Below are 17,737 nucleotides of genomic sequence, written 5' to 3'. Positions count from 1 at the left end.
AAGATATCTATACAGGACGCGCTCACGTTCCCGTGCAAAGTCTAGACAGCTCTTCTCGAATCAGAACTTGAGCTTCGTCGTCGTAGTTAATAGCATGGGGGCAATATCTGTAACCAGACATTCGATAAAGCCTCCGTGACACGGTCTTATTAATATCCGTAAACTGTTTTTTGTCGATTGCCTTACAGCCAGAGGAAACCTCTTCGTAATGAGAGTGCAAAGCTCTTCGAACATGATTTTGTATGCTTCTTTTGTGGTCTGCGATGGCCTGCACCTGTACTTCCGTTCGTAACTGTGATAACAACATCCATGACTCATCTAACTCAGATCTATTCCTGCTGGATGCAGCTTGTAAAGCCACCTGAGTTCGTGCGTGTGGCAGAACCAGAGCCTGGATAGTTTCACCTCGGACACTAATATCCTGGCCAGAGTTTAGGAAAGCCTGGTGGCAATTGCAACAGAACAAGCCGCTGCAGAAATCGCCTACCTCCACCTGCAATATTCGCAAACAGCGCTCATGAAATGCGGTATGGCAAACAGTGCAATGATGATCGATATCCGAGTTGAGAGCTCCACAAATTCCGCATTCCATTGACCGCAAAGTCCAGCTTTGTCTACGGTCTTCTTCCGATCCAAGTGTCAAGCCACTTAGCCCTTCGACAACCTCGGAAATGACCCGATTTGCACTAAAGTACTTCTCAATGTCCACTACTACATTTGAAACTATCTGCTTCAAATATCGCGACTCTCTACGGCACGTAGGGCACTTTAGATCTTGTGATTGCTGGTGCCATTTCCTGATGCATTCGAAGTGGTATGCATGGCCACATTCTACCAAACAAGCTCTAGTTTCGTCCAGTTGTTCCAGACAAATTGGACACTCGTCGCGACTCATTGGAGCACCGCCAGATGAGCTGGTATCCCCGTGGTATTCGAAAGTGTGCTGCCGATCTTGGACTTTTTAAAAAGATTCAAAGATAGATGAGCTTTCCTTATCATTTTGTACTAATTTGATGATCATCGACTGATGCATATAAGCTTCACAGCTGAACTGGTAGAGGTACGACACTCTTTGGTGGTATATTTACCGTCAAGCTTACCAGGACGACTCTAAAACCAACTGAAAGTGATGTCTCGCCATCAAATTGATCTTGTTATGTGTTTTAAACAGCCGGGAACACATGTGGGTCGACTGTGCGAAAAATGTGATGGGCGATGCCCTATATGCGATTCGTACGTGAGACCCAAAAATAAGGTGCGGATCTGCGATCAGTGTGCGTTCGGTGCCAATCACAAGAAATGTATTATTTGTGGACAAATGGGTTCTTCTGATGCGTACTATTGTTGGGAATGTTGCAAACTCGAGAAGAACAAGGACGGCTGTCCGAAGATTCTGAACGTAGGAAGTAACAGAACTGACAAGCATTTCGAGCGCAAAGACCAGCACGATTGAGCTTGGAAGGGAGCTTCTTCCTTTTCAGCATTGCATATGTTTCTCGGATTCGCAAGTGATATCCAAAGCTGAATTTTCGGAGCTATCGCAGGGTTCCAGCGTCTCGCTGAAAATGAAAGTCGCATCCATGGAATCGTCGTGGCTGCCTTCTAAGACTTCGTCTTTTGCAGCAGCACCAACAAGCTTCAATATTTCCGAAAGCTTGTCGCTTCTAAGGGCCTCATATTTCAGCCAGCCAAAACGTCTTTCCAACTGCGCTAAGTAATCCGCCATAGAAGACCGGATCTTGGAATTCACCGGTACGGTGTTGTTCACAAGATCAATCAACGTCTTCATATCTATGAACTTATTCTCGCGAGCCAAGCGATTGCGTTCAAATTTCTCGAGCTTCTCGACCGGGCTAACCTTCGGTATGCTTGTCATCGTGTCTGAAATGGTTTCCAAAGAAACGGAACAGCTGTCAATTGCTGCAGCGGTGTTGATCGCGTCAATCCAGTTGTCGCGGTCTTGCTTGCTAGGACATGCGAAAACAAATATGTTGTTACTGCTGTGAAGGTTAATGTTATAGCCACTACCATGGGGCTCATCGGACCTGTTCCCGGCTTTTAAATTCTTACTTGGCTCATACTTCTCTGTGGCGAAAAGATTCGCACAATGGAAAATGTGAGCAGCTTGGGTAGATGCCGGCCAGTTAATGATGTAATTGGATATTTTCGTGGTTTCATCAATTTCTAGCTGCGGTTCCATCCAGTCTGCGTCATTGAAAAGAAGTAGGCATGCTGTTGTTAAAATTCCAAAAAAACGCTTGGAAACGAGCCTGTTGACGTTGCCGACAATGGAGAATTTACGATTGATCGACACCTCCTCAATAAATCCCATGTGGACAATTTTGAGATGCCTGAAGTTGTCTTCCTTCTCACTTGGAGCGATGTTCATGATGTTTGAACCCAAAATCAATTCAACTGAAGACTTTGGTAAACGTAAGTATCCTCCTTTAAGCTCTTGTATAATTGAAATATACTTCAATTGCTGTGAACTTCGTTTTTCCACCTCAACGGGTATGTCATACTCATCAGAGCAAGGTTTCCTTTGACATTTCAGTCGAACAGTTGGCAGGCTATTACTCATGATATGGAAGTAAACGTCAATAGCATCCCCCTTCGTTGTTGACGGACCCGCTGTTGAAACGCTGTTAGGCCAAGACTGCAGTAGCGGCGTTAAAACATTCTCATAGTTTGGAGTTGAAGAAGTCGTGCTCTCATACCGGCGGAGGCTACCATCTTGAATGATTTTTTTTGGTGAGTAAACAACTTCCACGTAGTCTGAGCTATCAGAATCAGCAGAGTATGAAGTCTTTGATTCTGAAAAATATGAAGTGTCAAACTGTGAGAACTCTCTAGCTGTAATGTTGTCGAAAAGATATTCGAGAATTTCTTTGGGCACAGGGGATCGGTCCTGTGTGGTATCGTCTCGCATCAATTTTACGAAGTCCTGCTTCGTCATTTTTATTTTATTGTTGGGATTGAATGCGTCCGTATGCAACATGAGTAAAGAGAAGGTAAGGAAAAATACTTCTTCGGCACTTTTCCAGTAGCAATTATCCCGATTCTGTTCGTAATAGACCTTACTGAATTCATCGAGAAGTCTATCAATTTGCTGACTTTCCCTGGGAAGCTCTAAGAACATAACCAATTTCCGAAGAGATATATCGAGTGGTTCCATACTGAAATCAAATTCTGTCTTCAAGAACAGGTGGAGACACGATCGCTTAAAATGGTTGTCCTCGGCCACCAGTATCGCTCCAATAAACTTTTCGTAAAAGGAAATGGTCCGGAGATATTCTTCTTCAATTTCATTATTCAAAGGTTCCGGAGCCTTTGGATAGTCCTCTAGGTTTTTTAGCACCCTCTGTGACGAACATCTACTGGAAACGCTGGTCGACCTCATCGTTACAAAACTGCTCAAAGCCGTCACTAAAAGGCTGCCTCTCCTTGAGCTCGAAAACGACTGCTTTGAGCCATTCTGCTGTTTTAAATTACTAGACGTCGCCGGTGGTGCCAAATAGCTCTTCGCGCCTCCTGTCGTTACCTCTGTGACTATATTGTCTTTTGATGCACTATTTGATCTGAATCTCTGTTTCCCTAGGCTTACTCTCAGAGGAACACCTTTATTCTCATAATCAGAAGCTCCAACTGTACGACTACGTTGACGGAATGAAGCAGAATCCGACAGAGCCACTTCAGTTTTTTCGGCATCATTGCTTTTGGAGATTATGCTAGTCTGACTTGCGATAAGACTTGACTGACAGTCAGCAGAGTTTGATCGCATCATCATCCTCCTCACTCTCGTTTGCTTTCCTCCACGCAGTGAAGATGCACCAGATGACGTTGTGTTTATTTTCGTAAGACTTCCTGAATGCCGACGATCACTGAAATAGCTTTCACGCTGCTTTCTCGGCGATCCTGCGTCTGAGCTTGAGTAGTTTTCGTATGTGACATTAATGACGGGGGATTTTCCAAGCGAATGAGTGCTTGCGCTAGGTGACTGAGCTAGACTGACATTCGACTTTTTGGATAGTATTCCTGGCAGCTCCGAGCCATCTTTGAATGAAGGATTAAGATCTTGTTGGTCCGTTCCTGCGCTTGAAACGCTAGACGAGGAGCGAAATTTCAAATCGGGAAAACTTGCTATACGTTTTTTTAGACCGCGCAATCTTACGCCTTTTACGTTTTTTGAAGAGCTCTCTGAGCTCTCTCTCGATGAATGTGAGCCCATAAGCAGTCCCGAAACAGAACGCTCTTCTTCTCTGATCGAATTGAGCGTGCTGGAGCTGTTGAGCTGCTTTTTAGACACTTGTGCCGGGGGTTCTGTAGCATTTTCAGACACAGCAGCACTCAATTCGGGCTGTTTTGGAGACCCAGAGTGAAAAAGCCCGTTTTTGAATAAACCTCGAAGAGCATACCCCATATTCACCGTTTATTGAGGGCTTCACGTTTGTGAGCTTCCACGCGGTCCTGGACTTGCAATTCGAGTGAGATACAACCAACGCTCAATGTTTTCTTGATTTAAAGGGTACCTTTCAAAAATCGCCAGCGACAGTGACTAGGAGCTCTCAGGAAAATTTGAGAATGAAGGCTAAGGATAAAGAATATCCGCACAAAAACCTGCTTAGTTGATGAACCTTAGTTCTGGGTTCACTACGACAGTAACTCTGTAATATCATATGGTAGCTAATCTAGATTACTGACAATCTCGTGATTCCGTGATACTCGGCGACACGAAAATAAACGACTGCCGTTAACGACACAAAATGTTTAACCAGAGAATACTGAGATTATCCATTTCAACTGGAGAGATTATCATGGCTTTAAGCTATTTTCTTGGGTTCAATCATAAACCAGATTTATCAATTTTGCTCTGCACACGCTGTCGTTAAATGTAAATACAACGATAATTTAATCTTTATGGAATTCTGTTCTTTAATACCAGCAAGTCCTCATTAACATATTTCTTTGCTAACAGAATGAGTCCTGAAAGTACTGGCACTTGATTTATACCTTTCACACTTTTTCTTCAGTTTTTAATTGTCTTTATACTACATTTCGGCACTTGGGCAAGCAGTATCATTCGTTATTCAGCAGATACATTTTGATTCACATATCTTCCTGATTTCACTAATAGGCTCGATTGCGACCCATTTTAAGGTTTAAAACAGGCCCATCATAAAAAAAGTGGTAAGTTGAGATATGCCATTTCCAAAAAATGAAAGATGATTTCGCCCAGGATCGAACTGGGGACGTTCTGCGTGTTAAGCAGATGCCATAACCGACTAGACCACGAAACCAACTGTTGAAATGCAATGAAATTGTGAAAAGATATATCTTGCATAACTTGTCACGGAAACCGTTAATTTTCTTTACTATTCCGGGCTTGGCTATATTCTTCTTCAGTCTAAACCCTTTCGTCAACATACCCAAATACCAAGACTTTCTGCTTGGTTCAAGCTGACAAGTTCTAGCTAGAGCCATGCAACTTCCTCTGAACCCCACGGAAGAGCATTATCTCAAAAGAGAACTTTTGAAACAGGAACTTACACGAGAAATTCAATGTCTAAATGATCCTGAGGCTCTTCGTAAGTTTGGGTTCCCTTTCACAAGCGAGGACCCCAAATTGTCGAGAAAGAAGTCTCATCGTTCCAAGTCCTCAAAATCAAATATCTCTGAGGCTTCATCAGCGACAAGCCTTTCAAGCACTGAGTACCCCCTCTTGAGCCATTTCTTACAGCATTTTGTCATGAAAATGCCATTGTTCTCGAGGGATATGATTGAAAAGGAGGAGTTGTGGCAGCAGAAAGTACAAGTCTTTTTTGAACATTTCATGCAATTGAATTTCAGCTCCAGTTTTGATCGTGAGGAGCTCACAAAACGGCGGAAACTTGGAATCAAACTTTCAAAAATCGTCCTTCTGATGTACAATTCAGGAATCGGGAGCGTGCAAGAACCGCAATACTTCGAACAAGACAAATTTAAGCTCAGCGATGGCATGGAGCCAAGTTTTCGCCAACAGAAGAATCTAGATCAATTCGTGATGCCCAGCAAAGAGACTCTCAAATTACTTCTTACTGAAGAGCCTTATTTCATAAACGGCTGGGACTTCAATGTAGTGGCAGTGGCTCCTTATTCTACGCTATATCCAGAACCACAGTCAAGGCCTAAATCACCAAAGGCTCCTCCTGCATCCTCGTCCGGCTGGATGAAGTCTGCGTTAGCTTTCGCGCCCACAGCTTTCTCGGCACCCACTAAGCTATTTTCCAAACTTTCACTTACAAACGAGTCCAGTGAAAAGCGCTACCATTTCGTTATCAAAGGAAGACAAGAAGGCTCGAATGAACCTTGGCACATTGTCAAAAATTACTCAGATTTCAAGCAGCTTTCATCTAATCTTAACAAGGAATTCCCTGGTAAGGAGCTTCCTAAACTACCGAATCGTAGTAAGGTCGGTCTCTCTACCACCAGTACAGCCAAAGCGTCCGATGCTTCGGATGGTGTCAGTGGGCCAGTAACCCCAAGAGAAAGAATTGTTACGAGCTTCGACAATAGCTCACCTGCTCCAGAAGATATTGCTTCTAATACTGAGGGCGAAGAATTTAATGATGGACCTGATGATTTTGACGAGTTTGAAGATGCTACTGAAACTATTACCAATCATCTTCCAAGGGAGAAAATGAGAACGTCACTCAGGAAGTTCTTACGCTCTATTGCCGAGGACAAAGAAACCGCCAAGAGCGTCTCCCTTCTGAAGTTTATCAACACAGGCAGGTGGAATGGTAGCCAGCTTCCGCTGCAAGTTGAACAAGATATAAAAAACAGAGAAACCGTGGATCTCGATAACTTACAGAATGAGGTCGCCTTTCAGAAGCTGGCTTTTGAACAGACTTTAGAACTGCAGACTGCTATGAAGGAGTTCAAAACATTGATCCTCAAAGACGATCAGTACCTTCTCAAATTGTTCAGGGAAATAAAGGAAAAAGACTCTGTAGCAGAGCTTTCACCAACGCTAAAAAGTTTCATGGGATGGTGTAGAATAAACTTGTCGGCCACAATCTACACTACTTTTCTCGGAAGTGATGGAGGCTACGAAATCTTCACGCAAGTGAAACGGCTGCATAAACTGCTTCCTTATACTGTTATGGTTCAAATACTCAAGATAGCCAACCCAATGGCCATGATGAAAGGAATGATGGATCTTTTCATGGCACGTCCTTTTGGAGGCAATTCTCTACTTCAGACAATGTTTTCATCTGTTCTCACTGACGATTTGAAGTCGCAATCTAAACTAGCAAAGGAATTTGAGGACTTGATTGGGAGCGAAAGCAAATATGGGCTCGAAATTACCCATATGCTTTCTACAACGATCTTTGATAACGAAACTAGCAGTTTTGTCGACTTGGAAGAAATTCACGATGAAGCTTCGAGCATGTCTATGCCTCTAGTTCTTGTTCTCATCATGAAATGGGGCGAAAAGGGTTATGTATCCCAGGATGCTCTTGCTGAAGTTCTGGAATCGTATGCTTCATGGAAAAATCGGAATACCGAGGATCGCGACTTGACCAAAATTGACTCTTCAGTCTCAATTGCTGATGTTCCAGGCCTCTATTTCTCCCACTTGAAGGGTCTTTTCCAAATATACATCCGGGAGCGAGACAAAAAGCTGATGAAGCAGGTGTGGCAAGATCCGGAACTGTCACAACTCCTTAAATCCATGGTTGCCCTTTTCTATGAGCCGTTGGTTCGCATCTTCCGCGTAGCGCGGGTAGATGTAGCATTCCGCAACTTTGAGAAATTTATGAACGATTTAGTTTCTCTACTCGATAATGTTATCAATGGACAGGAAACAGTGACAACGAGTTCCAGTATTGTGGACGCCATCAACAAACTAGTCGAAAAACACGAAGACTCTTTATTTCAGTTTATTCACGATATTTGTATCCATGATGAACAGAACACATTTGAGAACATGATAACCTATCTCACAACTATCGTCAACTTTTTACAAAAAAGCAAGTTTGGGGATGAAAAGGATCGCCTTGATTTGACTCAACTCGTTGATAAAAGTATCGAAAATGGTGTAGATGGTGTTAAAATGAAAGAGCAATTGCAGCATTTGGTTGACAGTAAAAAAGCGTCGCGCCAACTATATCAAAAGATTGTTGAGAGTCGATTATCAAAGAAGTCTAAGAGGGCACTGAATATAAAAGAAACCATGGATCAAAAATGGCAAGAATCAAACGATGCCGCCATGCCAAATGCGATAAGTGAAGTGGGGTTGCAAGATGGCGAACTGGTTGATCTCGACTTGGATGTAGGTGACTTCACGTTTTTGCAAGATAATGAAGAGGACGCTCTACAGCGCGATTATCAAAAAGTTCTTGAAAAGGCGATTGATGTAAGTGAAATCTCAAGGATGACGGAGGTCGCGTTCAAAGGTAAGTTGGTGGATTTACTAGGTCTATAGTACACAGTTTTTGTAGGGTTTCAGCGCATGCGTTCAGTTTTTCTGAGCTTTGATAACCTCTTTGAGGGCCGCAAAAGGGCTTTGCTGGAATTGCTTGTTTTTTAAAACGCTTTGAAATCTATCAATCTCCTTTCCAGTCAGTTGCTTAGCACCACGCTGATTGCGCATACTTGGTTCGTTTTTTCGTATTAAAACAGATCCGGCTTCTGCTTGTGGAATAGGTGCTCTTGATATCCTGGTAACTTTTTTTGCGGGTGGGGCCATCGAATCTTGTTCTTGCGCACTATTAGCCAAATCAGAAGTGGCATTTTCCACGCCATCTTGTTCGAGTGAGACTAGCAAATCTTCCATTCGTGGTTTAAGTTGGTCCCTGGTTTTCCGCTTCCGACGTCTCAAAGCAGACTTTGATATAGAACCGCTCAAAGCGGAATTGTCATGTAACTTCGAGAGGAAAGACTGAGATTTGTTGAGAATTTTATCCTTCTTGGATTCACGGGCCTGATGCAAGAAAGCCTTTGGATCTTCGGGAAGATTCACTTGTTCAACAGTTCCATTATCATCATTTTCGTCTTTCGCGTGGCCAAGCCGAAGCGCAGCTTTGGCCCGTAACTGACTTCTCTTTTTCGCTACCATTCTGTACTAACAGTCTTCAAGCTAATGTGAGCTTCGAGAGCGAAAAGGAGGATGTTGTAGCACGTCTTTTGATTTCTATCATAGGTGATGAGATGAGATGCGATGAGATGAGGTGTGGTACTAATTTGACTGAAAAATTTCCTGTGATCCAAAAGCTAATATGTGTAGATAGAAACACTGACACTTGGATTTAGATGATGAAAAGAGGTCTTAAAGACAGGTTGTGATAATTTGGTAAGTATTTCAAGATCCAGTGAACTTTTTGGGATTTTTCCGGATGAAAAAGGTGCCATTTTGGTCCAAAAAGGTTGGTTTTTGGTCTAATGATTCACTCGATGAAAAAGAGTTTTGTAATCTATTCAGAGTCTGGCTTGTCAAATTCAAGTGATTCCATTTGAGATCTCAGATTGTTTGAAGTAGTTTCCTTTAGTTCGAGCAAGAGTTCAGTCTTTCAAGTCGAAAAACGAAGCTGGAACAATAAGATTAGGGAAGAAGCACCGCGGAGATTTGGTAAGTATTATGTGTTTTAAGGTTCCACTTGTGTAGATACATTATTGACGCCTTTGCATTGTCTGAGAGAACTGATGTGTTTTGTCTTAAAATAGCATGTAGACCGCCTCATATAAAGAACTGGCAAAACCTAGATACACGGATATGCTGCCAGCCGTTGTTAGGAGAAGCAAAATGCGACGCACAAGGCATTTCATATTGTTTTTAGATGCAGCGTCAGATTGATTACCAGGTGATCGGAATTACGCAATGCCGTCCATGATAGCGACAGAATTTGGAGAGTCAAGAAACTTGGACAAACAGCACTTTCGCCAAATCAGCGCTAAAAGCTCTGAGCATGGGGAAATTTTGTCCTTGAAAGTCCAGAGACCCAATTGATGTCTAGCAGTGAGTTCTTCACTCTATCTTTAAACGTCGTAATGAAACCTTCTATGGTCACGTGTCCAATTGATAAAGCTAACAGAAGACTTACAGAACTCTCCGAGCGCCACCTGAGTTATCCACACTGTTAAGTTGTAGTATCTTCATATTTTCTCACCTTCATGTCTTCCATTCGGGACTTAACATATCCTCTGACACTATTCGACCATTGATATCGAAAGTTGAAACTCAAAGTGTAGCATAACGTTTGAATATAAAATATTCCCCAAAACAACTAATATGCTCCTAGAGTCCTCATATAGCTCTTACACAACACTTCACCCGGATGATGTGTTGAAATCCTTCAATTTTCTCTCACTGTCGCACGACTCATTAATACAAAAGTGATCAAAAAGTAGCACCTCATTCTTACAATTCACGTCACCAAACTCCACCCTCCCAAAAAACGTTTTCAAGAGCCGAAAATCCACCATCCACTTGAATTGGACCTCGGTATTTACCACGCATTATTCTATCAACGGTTAACTCCATAAATTCACTCACCAAGTGTCGAACAGTCAAATTTACCAAAACTTATCCAAAAATTTCTGCTGAAATTCGTGGAGACACTCTTTCGACTCCGACTCCCGCCATTTGCCTCATATTATTCAACTTGTGAGACCCAGCTTTGTCAAAACTTTAGTATACCCACCTTTAAACTGACACTGGTGTCAGCTCATCACTGGCTCAATATTGAAAAATTTTAGATATCAAGATACATAGAAAACTTAAGTCCTAACCTGTTCTTAAAATCAGGACAACTCTCCAATCCATCATTGAAAGCCCTCATTAGCGATGTCTGAGCAATCTGGAACTTTTCAAAGAGTGTTGGCCATCACCAGTGTTACTGCTGTTGCGGCATTGGCCGGCTACGCTGTGTACTTTGACCATCAGAGAAGAAACAACCCAAGCTTTCGCAAGAGTTTGAAGCGTAAGCTCAAGAAACACGCAGAAGAAGAAAAACAGGAGAAGGAAAGAGCCAAGCAATTGAAACTAGCGCAAGTGGGCGAATATTTGAGTGCCGAATTGGCCAAAGATCCGGTATCAACCGATCCAGCGCAAAGAGAGACCGTTTTTACGACAAACGTGGAGTTGGGTGAAAAGCTGGCCAGTGTGCCAGGAAACGAACTAGAGGCTGCTTCCAAGTTCTACAAGGCATTGAGCGTTTACCCCAATCCTGCAGACTTGTTGGGCATCTACCAAAGAAGCGTTCCAGAGGCCGTGTATGAGTACATTGTTTTGATGATCGCTATTATGCCACCAGTCAATGTGTCGACTTTTCTAAGTGGCAGTGCTCAAGGAGGTCCTGCTGCTATGGCACAGGCCGTTTCTGGCAATGCTGAGGGTAAGGTGGGTGAGATCGACGAATAATGCGGTTTTTCGTCGCCCATGCGACATGCATAATGAGATTTTTAAACCTTCTAACCTTCCTGACCCTCGCCCCCCCCCCCCATTCTATGATTTCTTCGTACCCTATCTCTCTCCATCTTTCATGGACACAGCACCCTCTATGATAACTAATAGGGCCTGTGCTTCACCATCATTATTCGTCTTCATGTGTTCATAATTCTTTTTTGACTGTATATATATATAGCGGTGTAACCTTCAAGAATGGAGCTGCTGCTACTGCAACATGTTTGTTCTCGAGACCCTGCTAATAAAGACACTGCCAAAGATTGTGGTTGTGATGAGTGGTAACAATCATTTTGGAACAAATCTGATAAGGCCTCTAGTCAAGAAAACTCCGTACGCGAGCATGGCCACGACGTTTGTGGTGTGGAAAAACAAACTCAAGCCATGGGACTTGCCAAATTCTTTTCTCAATGGCTGGTCTTGAGCTTCTAATTCCTCGCCTTGAAGCGTATCAGCAAGACGATGTCTAGCCTCCTTGACTCTGCGAGTCCAGGGCAAAAGCCAAAACAAATTCAAGCATCCACTTAGAGATGCTGATGCTAGTGCCACCAATGAACCCGTATGCAAAGGCATAGGTGCTGTCAATCCCAAAAGCAGGGGAGAAAACGCTTGCAATTGGAAAAAAATGGGGAAAACCTTGTTTTGCAGTTCCGAAAAACTGTCTCTTGGCAAATGCTTGAAAGCAAGTGGAGAGGCTACATACGAATAAAAAGTTGTTCCGCCAAAGCTGTGGGATAATTTTAGTTAGTTTAAATTCGCTACAGCAGAGGGGTCATGGATTTCGAGGTAACTTACGCAAATGAATAGATGATCAAGTTGAAAGTGGGTCTCAAGTAGTACATCTTGAGGCTTGAAAGGCTAAAAAGCAGGAGGATACTGGAGATAGGTTGATTGCTGGCCTGTGCGATGAGATCCGGTAGATTTAGGCTAATATATATATAGAGAGGTAATTCAATTATCGGAATCATTGCAAACGGAAACCTATAGTAAAGATAATGTGACAAGGTATGCCTTTTAGGAGGAGGATTCACCAGTAAAGCTTAGTTATTAACCTTCCGAACGTTGGTTTTCAAGGAGAAAAAGCCATCTAAAGCGTTTTTCTCTTTCCTGGTGCTTGGATCGTCAAAAATCAATGTATTTGGAAATTTACCATCTCGGACGCTTGGAGACTTGGAATGGGCAGGATTACTTCGCGATTTCCATTGGTTTTTTTTTTGACACAACTCAAGAGCTCTCGTAAAAGCTTCGGCCTGCTTAACATCAGGTTGCAGAACTTCTGATCACGTGATAAGACTACGGTATTCTCGAGCTCTTTGCACCATAGCCTGATTTGCATCAAAATTCTATCTGTGTAGTGGACTATTGCATCACGCAAAATACGAATGTGCTCCTGGCCTTGTCCAAGATCTTTTGGGAGTTATACTTTTCGACTAGAGACTATATGATATATTGATCAGGCTAACGACAGTTTAGTCCAAAGTGATGTTTCTTTCTCAAGCTGAAAACGTTTATCATATCCGATCATCGCGGCACACCTTCATGAAATGTTTAGATCTTATCGTTAAAGAGGTTTCTTATGTGTATCAATTTCGATTTCTTCTGTAATACAGAGGAGTTACCAGTAGATGGTTATGAAGAACTTCTTTATTCATTTTGAAAACGGGTTTCGCAAAGACGAGAGTACCTCTCGACTCAAATTCATCGAACTTTCATCTGCTTCAAATGATGTTAATAACTCAAGCTTCTAACATTGTTAACTCTTCTTATGTCTATCGCTAAATCAATGACAGTGATTATATGCACGTGATGAGGTGACAGCGACAGAATTTGACGTAAAAACCAAGAAACTTGAACAACTACGAATTTCGACCACTATGAAGCCAATAACACTAGATGGCATCGATTAACTAAATTTGGCTCATACAGTAGTTCAATTGGTCGTGATTTGCTTTTCACTCTAAATTCACTGTCTAAGCAGCTCTTCGATCATTGCTGCTCGTATAAACGTATATCGAAGGTCCTAAATTGCATGTTAAATTTTAACTCACCGTCAAGATACACATCAAAGGCATCAACATCAGTGTTAACTTCAGGTCCATAACCACGTCTTTGTCAGTCTAATAGCATCTCGTGTGCTCGCATCAACTGTGAGGAAATTTAGAGTCAAAACGAAACGGTATCGAAGATGGTGGTCAAAGCACTAAAACAATCATCTATTGCCAGAAATGGTGTTGGAGCATATATCTTCCCATGCAAAAAAATCGTACTGCAATTTTGCAATTGGGGTGGTTCATCGCAAGGAATGCGTAACTTTTTGAATAGTAAAAGATTAGATCTTCTAGCACGCAAATATCCAGACATCGAATTTAACATCATCAAGCAGTCCGGTCATCCGCTGGTAAGGGCTCACTACACTAACGGCAGGGAAAAGGTAATTTGTGTGAGAAACTTGAACATCGACAACGTCGAGAACAAGCTGAAAATGCTCAAGGACTCTTCAGGTGAAATTCTACATCATCGTGTTTCCAACGATTACGTAGAGTCTCTCAACTCAAGTGTTAGAGGCGTATGGTCGCCAATGCATGTTGATCCTTCCGTTAGACACAAGGTGTAGAACATCGAGGAACAAACCATATTCGGTATTTAGAAATGCATTATTTGTATATAGGAGGCGTGTAAATATAATTACAACAAGGAACGTAACGGCTGCTTTTGCTAAGCAGAACCTTTGTATTCTCGCAGAATCACTGGGACTGACGAAGGTGGTAGAGCACCAAATTCTGTGATGATCTTTTTGATGTACTCCGGCGGTGTCAGGTCGTACATGATGTTGAAAATGTTAAGTTTTGGAGATGTCTGCCAATCGGCGAGAATAGGCTTTTCGTCTTCATTTTCACTTTTGCTCGAAACGCTACTCTGGTTGACGCTCTTTCCGCCCTTCTTTTGGTCCTGAGATTGGGCAGCAAGCTCCAGCTCCCGTTCCTTGATGAACTGTTGCAGCAGGAAACCTTTGTTCCCGCGTCTCTCCACAGGATTTTTGGAATCGATAACCACTAGGTCATTAGGATCTGCTAATTCATTAGACGTGACACTATCCAGCTGAACCCTCTGTGAAAACTTCAAACTTTCGCAGCACACCAAAACAGGTATATTTCTTCTCTTAGCACTCATGGCCAGCATGGCGGTACCGACCCTAGAATACAAGAAACCATTGGACAAAATGGAATGCGCGCCAAGAAAAACGTAGTTGATGTGCATGTTAAAAACAGTTCCCAAACTTGTTGTAAGCACGTACATTACATTGAGCCCATGATTTCTCAGCTTTTCGGTCATTTTCCGACCTTCGAACAGGGGTCTCGAATCAACAATAATAACTTGGAAATTTTTGTTCAGCTTTGTGGCATTATGAATGAAGAGGTCGCATAAGACTTTCGAGCAACCGTAAGTTAAGATTGTCGATCCATTTGAAATATGTTGAGATGCATTTTCAATAATCAGTTGGTCTGCAAGCTCGATCTTCTCCTTAGCGAACTGAGTAATCTGTTCGCATAAGCCTTCCTTGGCATCGATATCTGGAGTGTTAATATCGATGAGAGAAATTTCCTGTTTGAGCCACCGGATTGCATTACCCATCGTTACACTCAAGGGTCTGGCCTTCTTCAAAAAGTCGATCTGATGAGATAGATAACTTGTGAGATTACGACTTAATGTTGTTCCTTCAGGCGTCTTGTAGTCTTTAATGGCGGTTTGAAATGCTTCCAACATCATCAAACAACGAGGTATGGACCCGATGATCTTATAGCCCGCAATATCCGACGTGAGTTGGGCTATAGCTGGATGGAGCAAAGCTCTGTTTGTAATCAACTCCTTGATTGAAGAGTTTAAATGAGGACTGCTTAGCGATTTCAGCAAGGTGTGTGGAATAACGGTAGAAGTTCCGGCCACCATTGAAGATTGATCTTCCACCGCCATTGTTGCCAACAGTTGTGCAAGATCAGCCGTAGATGGCTCTGCTGCGGTGGTCACGCTGTGAGAAGGTGGGTTGGTCGAAGCAGTGGCAGAAACAATGCCAGAAGATGTTGGAACATGGCCTCCACTCAGGGAGCTTGCAACGTGAGGAAGCATCAGTCCGGCAGCCGTGATTTTAGATGCCTGGCTCGAGCTGATTGCACTTGTCACGGCCAGCAGATATGCACGTCTTTCCTCGGTGGTTTCTAGATGGCCATAAAGTGTTGATTCCTTCACTAACGATGCTGGTGCTGCCAATTTACCCTTCTGACTGCCGTTTCCTGATTGCAGTTGATCTCTCTTGTCCTGTTTCTTTTCTCGTTTCTGCTGTGCCTGTTGCTGCTGTTTTTCTATCGAAATTCCACTAGCTTCTTTCTGAGCTGCTCTTTTGGCTGCCTTCTCCTTCTTTTTCAACTCCTTCAATTCTTTATTCGACAATTGGGTACCTGTAGTGCTTGAAGAGGATGGAGCGGTCTGCGATGAGGCACTGCCTGTACTGGATTGTTCATCGTCTTTCCCCCCGGAACCGGGCTTGACTGCTGTTTCTTCATTCATTTTAAATCCCGACTAGTATTCTGTACCAATAACACAAACGAAAGCTCCTTACAAAGGAGAATCAACTCGATTGCAGTTGTTTAACCATTCGATGACTTGATCAGAGGCACCTTTAAGTATGGTTAAATTGAAAAATTTTTGGTCAACCATACTATCACTGTTAGTACCAAGTGACATCAACACTTTTGGACATATGACACATCTTAATCTTGAAAGATTCCACTTGCAACGTTAGGTTGGCGGCCAACGCCACTGAGTTCACTTAATCCTTTCGTGGCTTAGTTTGTTTAGCCTCTCCTCTTTTTCTTGGCTTCAAAAACTCTCTTTTTTGGCCCGATTACTTGTAGCTCGGTAGTGGTTCATCTTCTGCGTAGGCCGGAGGATGAGCTTCCACGGTAACGGATTCGCAGAATACGTTGATGAAATCTGTCAGCACTTCAAACTGGAAAGTATCTCTTCCATTGAGCGTCATGGTCAAGAACAGTTGAAACTTGAATAACCGTCGAATATTACAGGAAACGAAGCTGTACAAACGGTTTCCTCTGTATCTGAAATCTTCTTCGTTGAAACAGAACTTGCCGAGGTCTGCGAGTTCTGCAATGTTAATCGGGCATTCCTGATGTCCATCTGAATTGGTGTAGCTCTGAGAAAGATCAATCTGAAGATCCCCAGCACCCTTTGCCAACCGCAGGCTATTCAAATTGGCATTTGACCGGCCGCCAGCTAGGTAGGTGGCAAACTCTATGAGATTCAGCTCTACACGAACTAAGCTGAGGCTCGAATCCTCAGGAAACGGCGAAGACATCAGTAGAAAAACATGGTCGAACTTATTGCATCCACTGAGAAACATGTCGTCCAGTCTGTACACGGAGCGCAACTGTCGGGATCTTACCTCTGTCCAAAGCCTCAAGTCTTCTTCCTTGAATGTCACGTCGTTTTTTGACACGAAGGTCATCACAGGAGCGCTGTTTTGGTTTTGCATAATGGTTTGCAGCTGTTTCTGTGCGGAGTTTGCCGGGATTAGCTCGAAATACTTTCTCATGGTGAGATTCGACACTCTGAATGCTCTGAACCAAGAGTCGTCGTTTCCCGTTAAGACCGCTGCTTCGACATAATACTCGACTTTCCCCAGAGAATAAAAGTACAGATCCAGATTTTGGACGTGTTGCGACTTTAGCGCGCTGTTGAAACTTGGCGGCAGTACAATCGTTTCCTCGTCTTTCAAATAAGTGTACACTTTTTTAGGATGTGTAGCAATGCATTGGGGAGTCACTGGAAGTTTAAACTCAAAGCCAAAGTTGTACTTCCCATGTTCAACTTTGAATGCTTTTTTAGGACTACTGATCGCAGTTTTGACATTTTGAGGTGGGAATACGGACACCTCGGATTTCAGAATCTTGTGGCAAGACTTTTCATCCTCTAAAGGCACTTGTAAGCTTGTTCTTGTTCCGTTTTTCGAATGTTCGCCGGGTCTTACTAGCGTTTCTGAATTCCCCACCAGGCTGATAACAATTTCTCGAATCGACAGAGGCTTGTCCAACTCCAAAACGAGCTCACCAGTCATTGTATCCTCGAGAGTATAGAATTCACCATTTCCTGGTGGATCTAGCTGCAATTTGAGCACTGGAACCATGGCTGGAAGTGTTTAAATGCTGTTTGAATGTGCAAGAAACGCTATCAGGTTAATTCACTTGATGCTTTCGTCTAACATAGAACAGAGAGAGAACACTT

At 42.9% G+C, this 17,737-nt stretch overlaps 10 protein-coding genes and 1 non-coding gene across 11 annotated transcripts; 4 read left to right on the top strand and 7 right to left on the bottom strand.

Moving 5' to 3' along the window:
• Positions 1-22: 22 nt before the first annotated feature.
• On the bottom strand, positions 23-895 carry ASR1 (LALA0S03e05358g1_1; the record flags this gene model as incomplete). Its single annotated transcript, XM_022773295.1, has 1 exon — positions 23-895. The coding sequence occupies one exon, from the start codon at positions 893-895 to the stop codon at positions 23-25; it is 873 nt and encodes a 290-aa protein (XP_022627783.1).
• Positions 896-1,129: 234 nt separating this feature from the next.
• RDS3 (LALA0S03e05336g1_1) lies at positions 1,130-1,453 on the top strand (the record flags this gene model as incomplete). The annotated part of the gene is made up of 1 exon (XM_022773294.1): positions 1,130-1,453. One exon carries the CDS (start codon positions 1,130-1,132, stop codon positions 1,451-1,453), a length of 324 nt encoding a protein of 107 aa, XP_022627782.1.
• Positions 1,454-1,477: 24 nt separating this feature from the next.
• On the bottom strand, positions 1,478-4,420 carry SYT1 (LALA0S03e05314g1_1; the record flags this gene model as incomplete). The annotated part of the gene is made up of 1 exon (XM_022773293.1): positions 1,478-4,420. The coding sequence occupies one exon, from the start codon at positions 4,418-4,420 to the stop codon at positions 1,478-1,480; it is 2,943 nt and encodes a 980-aa protein (XP_022627781.1).
• Positions 4,421-5,223: 803 nt separating this feature from the next.
• LALA0_S03e05292r lies at positions 5,224-5,297 on the bottom strand. The gene has a single exon. It is a non-coding gene; the product is annotated as a tRNA-Val (tRNA).
• A 182-nt stretch (positions 5,298-5,479) lies between these two features.
• Positions 5,480-8,467, top strand: LEC1 (LALA0S03e05270g1_1; the record flags this gene model as incomplete). Its single annotated transcript, XM_022773292.1, has 1 exon — positions 5,480-8,467. One exon carries the CDS (start codon positions 5,480-5,482, stop codon positions 8,465-8,467), a length of 2,988 nt encoding a protein of 995 aa, XP_022627780.1.
• A 33-nt stretch (positions 8,468-8,500) lies between these two features.
• SLX9 (LALA0S03e05248g1_1) lies at positions 8,501-9,100 on the bottom strand (the record flags this gene model as incomplete). The annotated part of the gene is made up of 1 exon (XM_022773291.1): positions 8,501-9,100. One exon carries the CDS (start codon positions 9,098-9,100, stop codon positions 8,501-8,503), a length of 600 nt encoding a protein of 199 aa, XP_022627779.1.
• Positions 9,101-10,825: 1,725 nt separating this feature from the next.
• Positions 10,826-11,401, top strand: TOM20 (LALA0S03e05226g1_1; the record flags this gene model as incomplete). The annotated part of the gene is made up of 1 exon (XM_022773290.1): positions 10,826-11,401. The coding sequence occupies one exon, from the start codon at positions 10,826-10,828 to the stop codon at positions 11,399-11,401; it is 576 nt and encodes a 191-aa protein (XP_022627778.1).
• A 330-nt stretch (positions 11,402-11,731) lies between these two features.
• On the bottom strand, positions 11,732-12,285 carry TMH18 (LALA0S03e05204g1_1; the record flags this gene model as incomplete). Its single annotated transcript, XM_022773289.1, has 2 exons — positions 11,732-12,170; positions 12,239-12,285. The coding sequence occupies 2 exons, from the start codon at positions 12,283-12,285 to the stop codon at positions 11,732-11,734; spliced, it is 486 nt and encodes a 161-aa protein (XP_022627777.1).
• A 1,343-nt stretch (positions 12,286-13,628) lies between these two features.
• On the top strand, positions 13,629-14,057 carry MRPL51 (LALA0S03e05182g1_1; the record flags this gene model as incomplete). The annotated part of the gene is made up of 1 exon (XM_022773287.1): positions 13,629-14,057. The coding sequence occupies one exon, from the start codon at positions 13,629-13,631 to the stop codon at positions 14,055-14,057; it is 429 nt and encodes a 142-aa protein (XP_022627776.1).
• Positions 14,058-14,158: 101 nt separating this feature from the next.
• Positions 14,159-16,006, bottom strand: GCD2 (LALA0S03e05160g1_1; the record flags this gene model as incomplete). The annotated part of the gene is made up of 1 exon (XM_022773286.1): positions 14,159-16,006. The coding sequence occupies one exon, from the start codon at positions 16,004-16,006 to the stop codon at positions 14,159-14,161; it is 1,848 nt and encodes a 615-aa protein (XP_022627775.1).
• Positions 16,007-16,343: 337 nt separating this feature from the next.
• On the bottom strand, positions 16,344-17,639 carry LALA0_S03e05138g (LALA0S03e05138g1_1; the record flags this gene model as incomplete). Its single annotated transcript, XM_022773285.1, has 1 exon — positions 16,344-17,639. One exon carries the CDS (start codon positions 17,637-17,639, stop codon positions 16,344-16,346), a length of 1,296 nt encoding a protein of 431 aa, XP_022627774.1.
• Between the last annotated feature and the right edge of the window lie 98 nt (positions 17,640-17,737).

Source organism: Lachancea lanzarotensis, scaffold LALA0S03 (assembly GCF_000938715.1).
Source record: "Lachancea lanzarotensis genome assembly LALA0, scaffold LALA0S03, whole genome shotgun sequence".
In the NCBI taxonomy this organism is placed as follows: Eukaryota; Fungi; Ascomycota; class Saccharomycetes; order Saccharomycetales; family Saccharomycetaceae; genus Lachancea; species Lachancea lanzarotensis.
The sequence above is the reverse complement of the archived record's forward strand: the minus strand, read 5'-3'. Positions and strand labels throughout refer to the sequence as shown.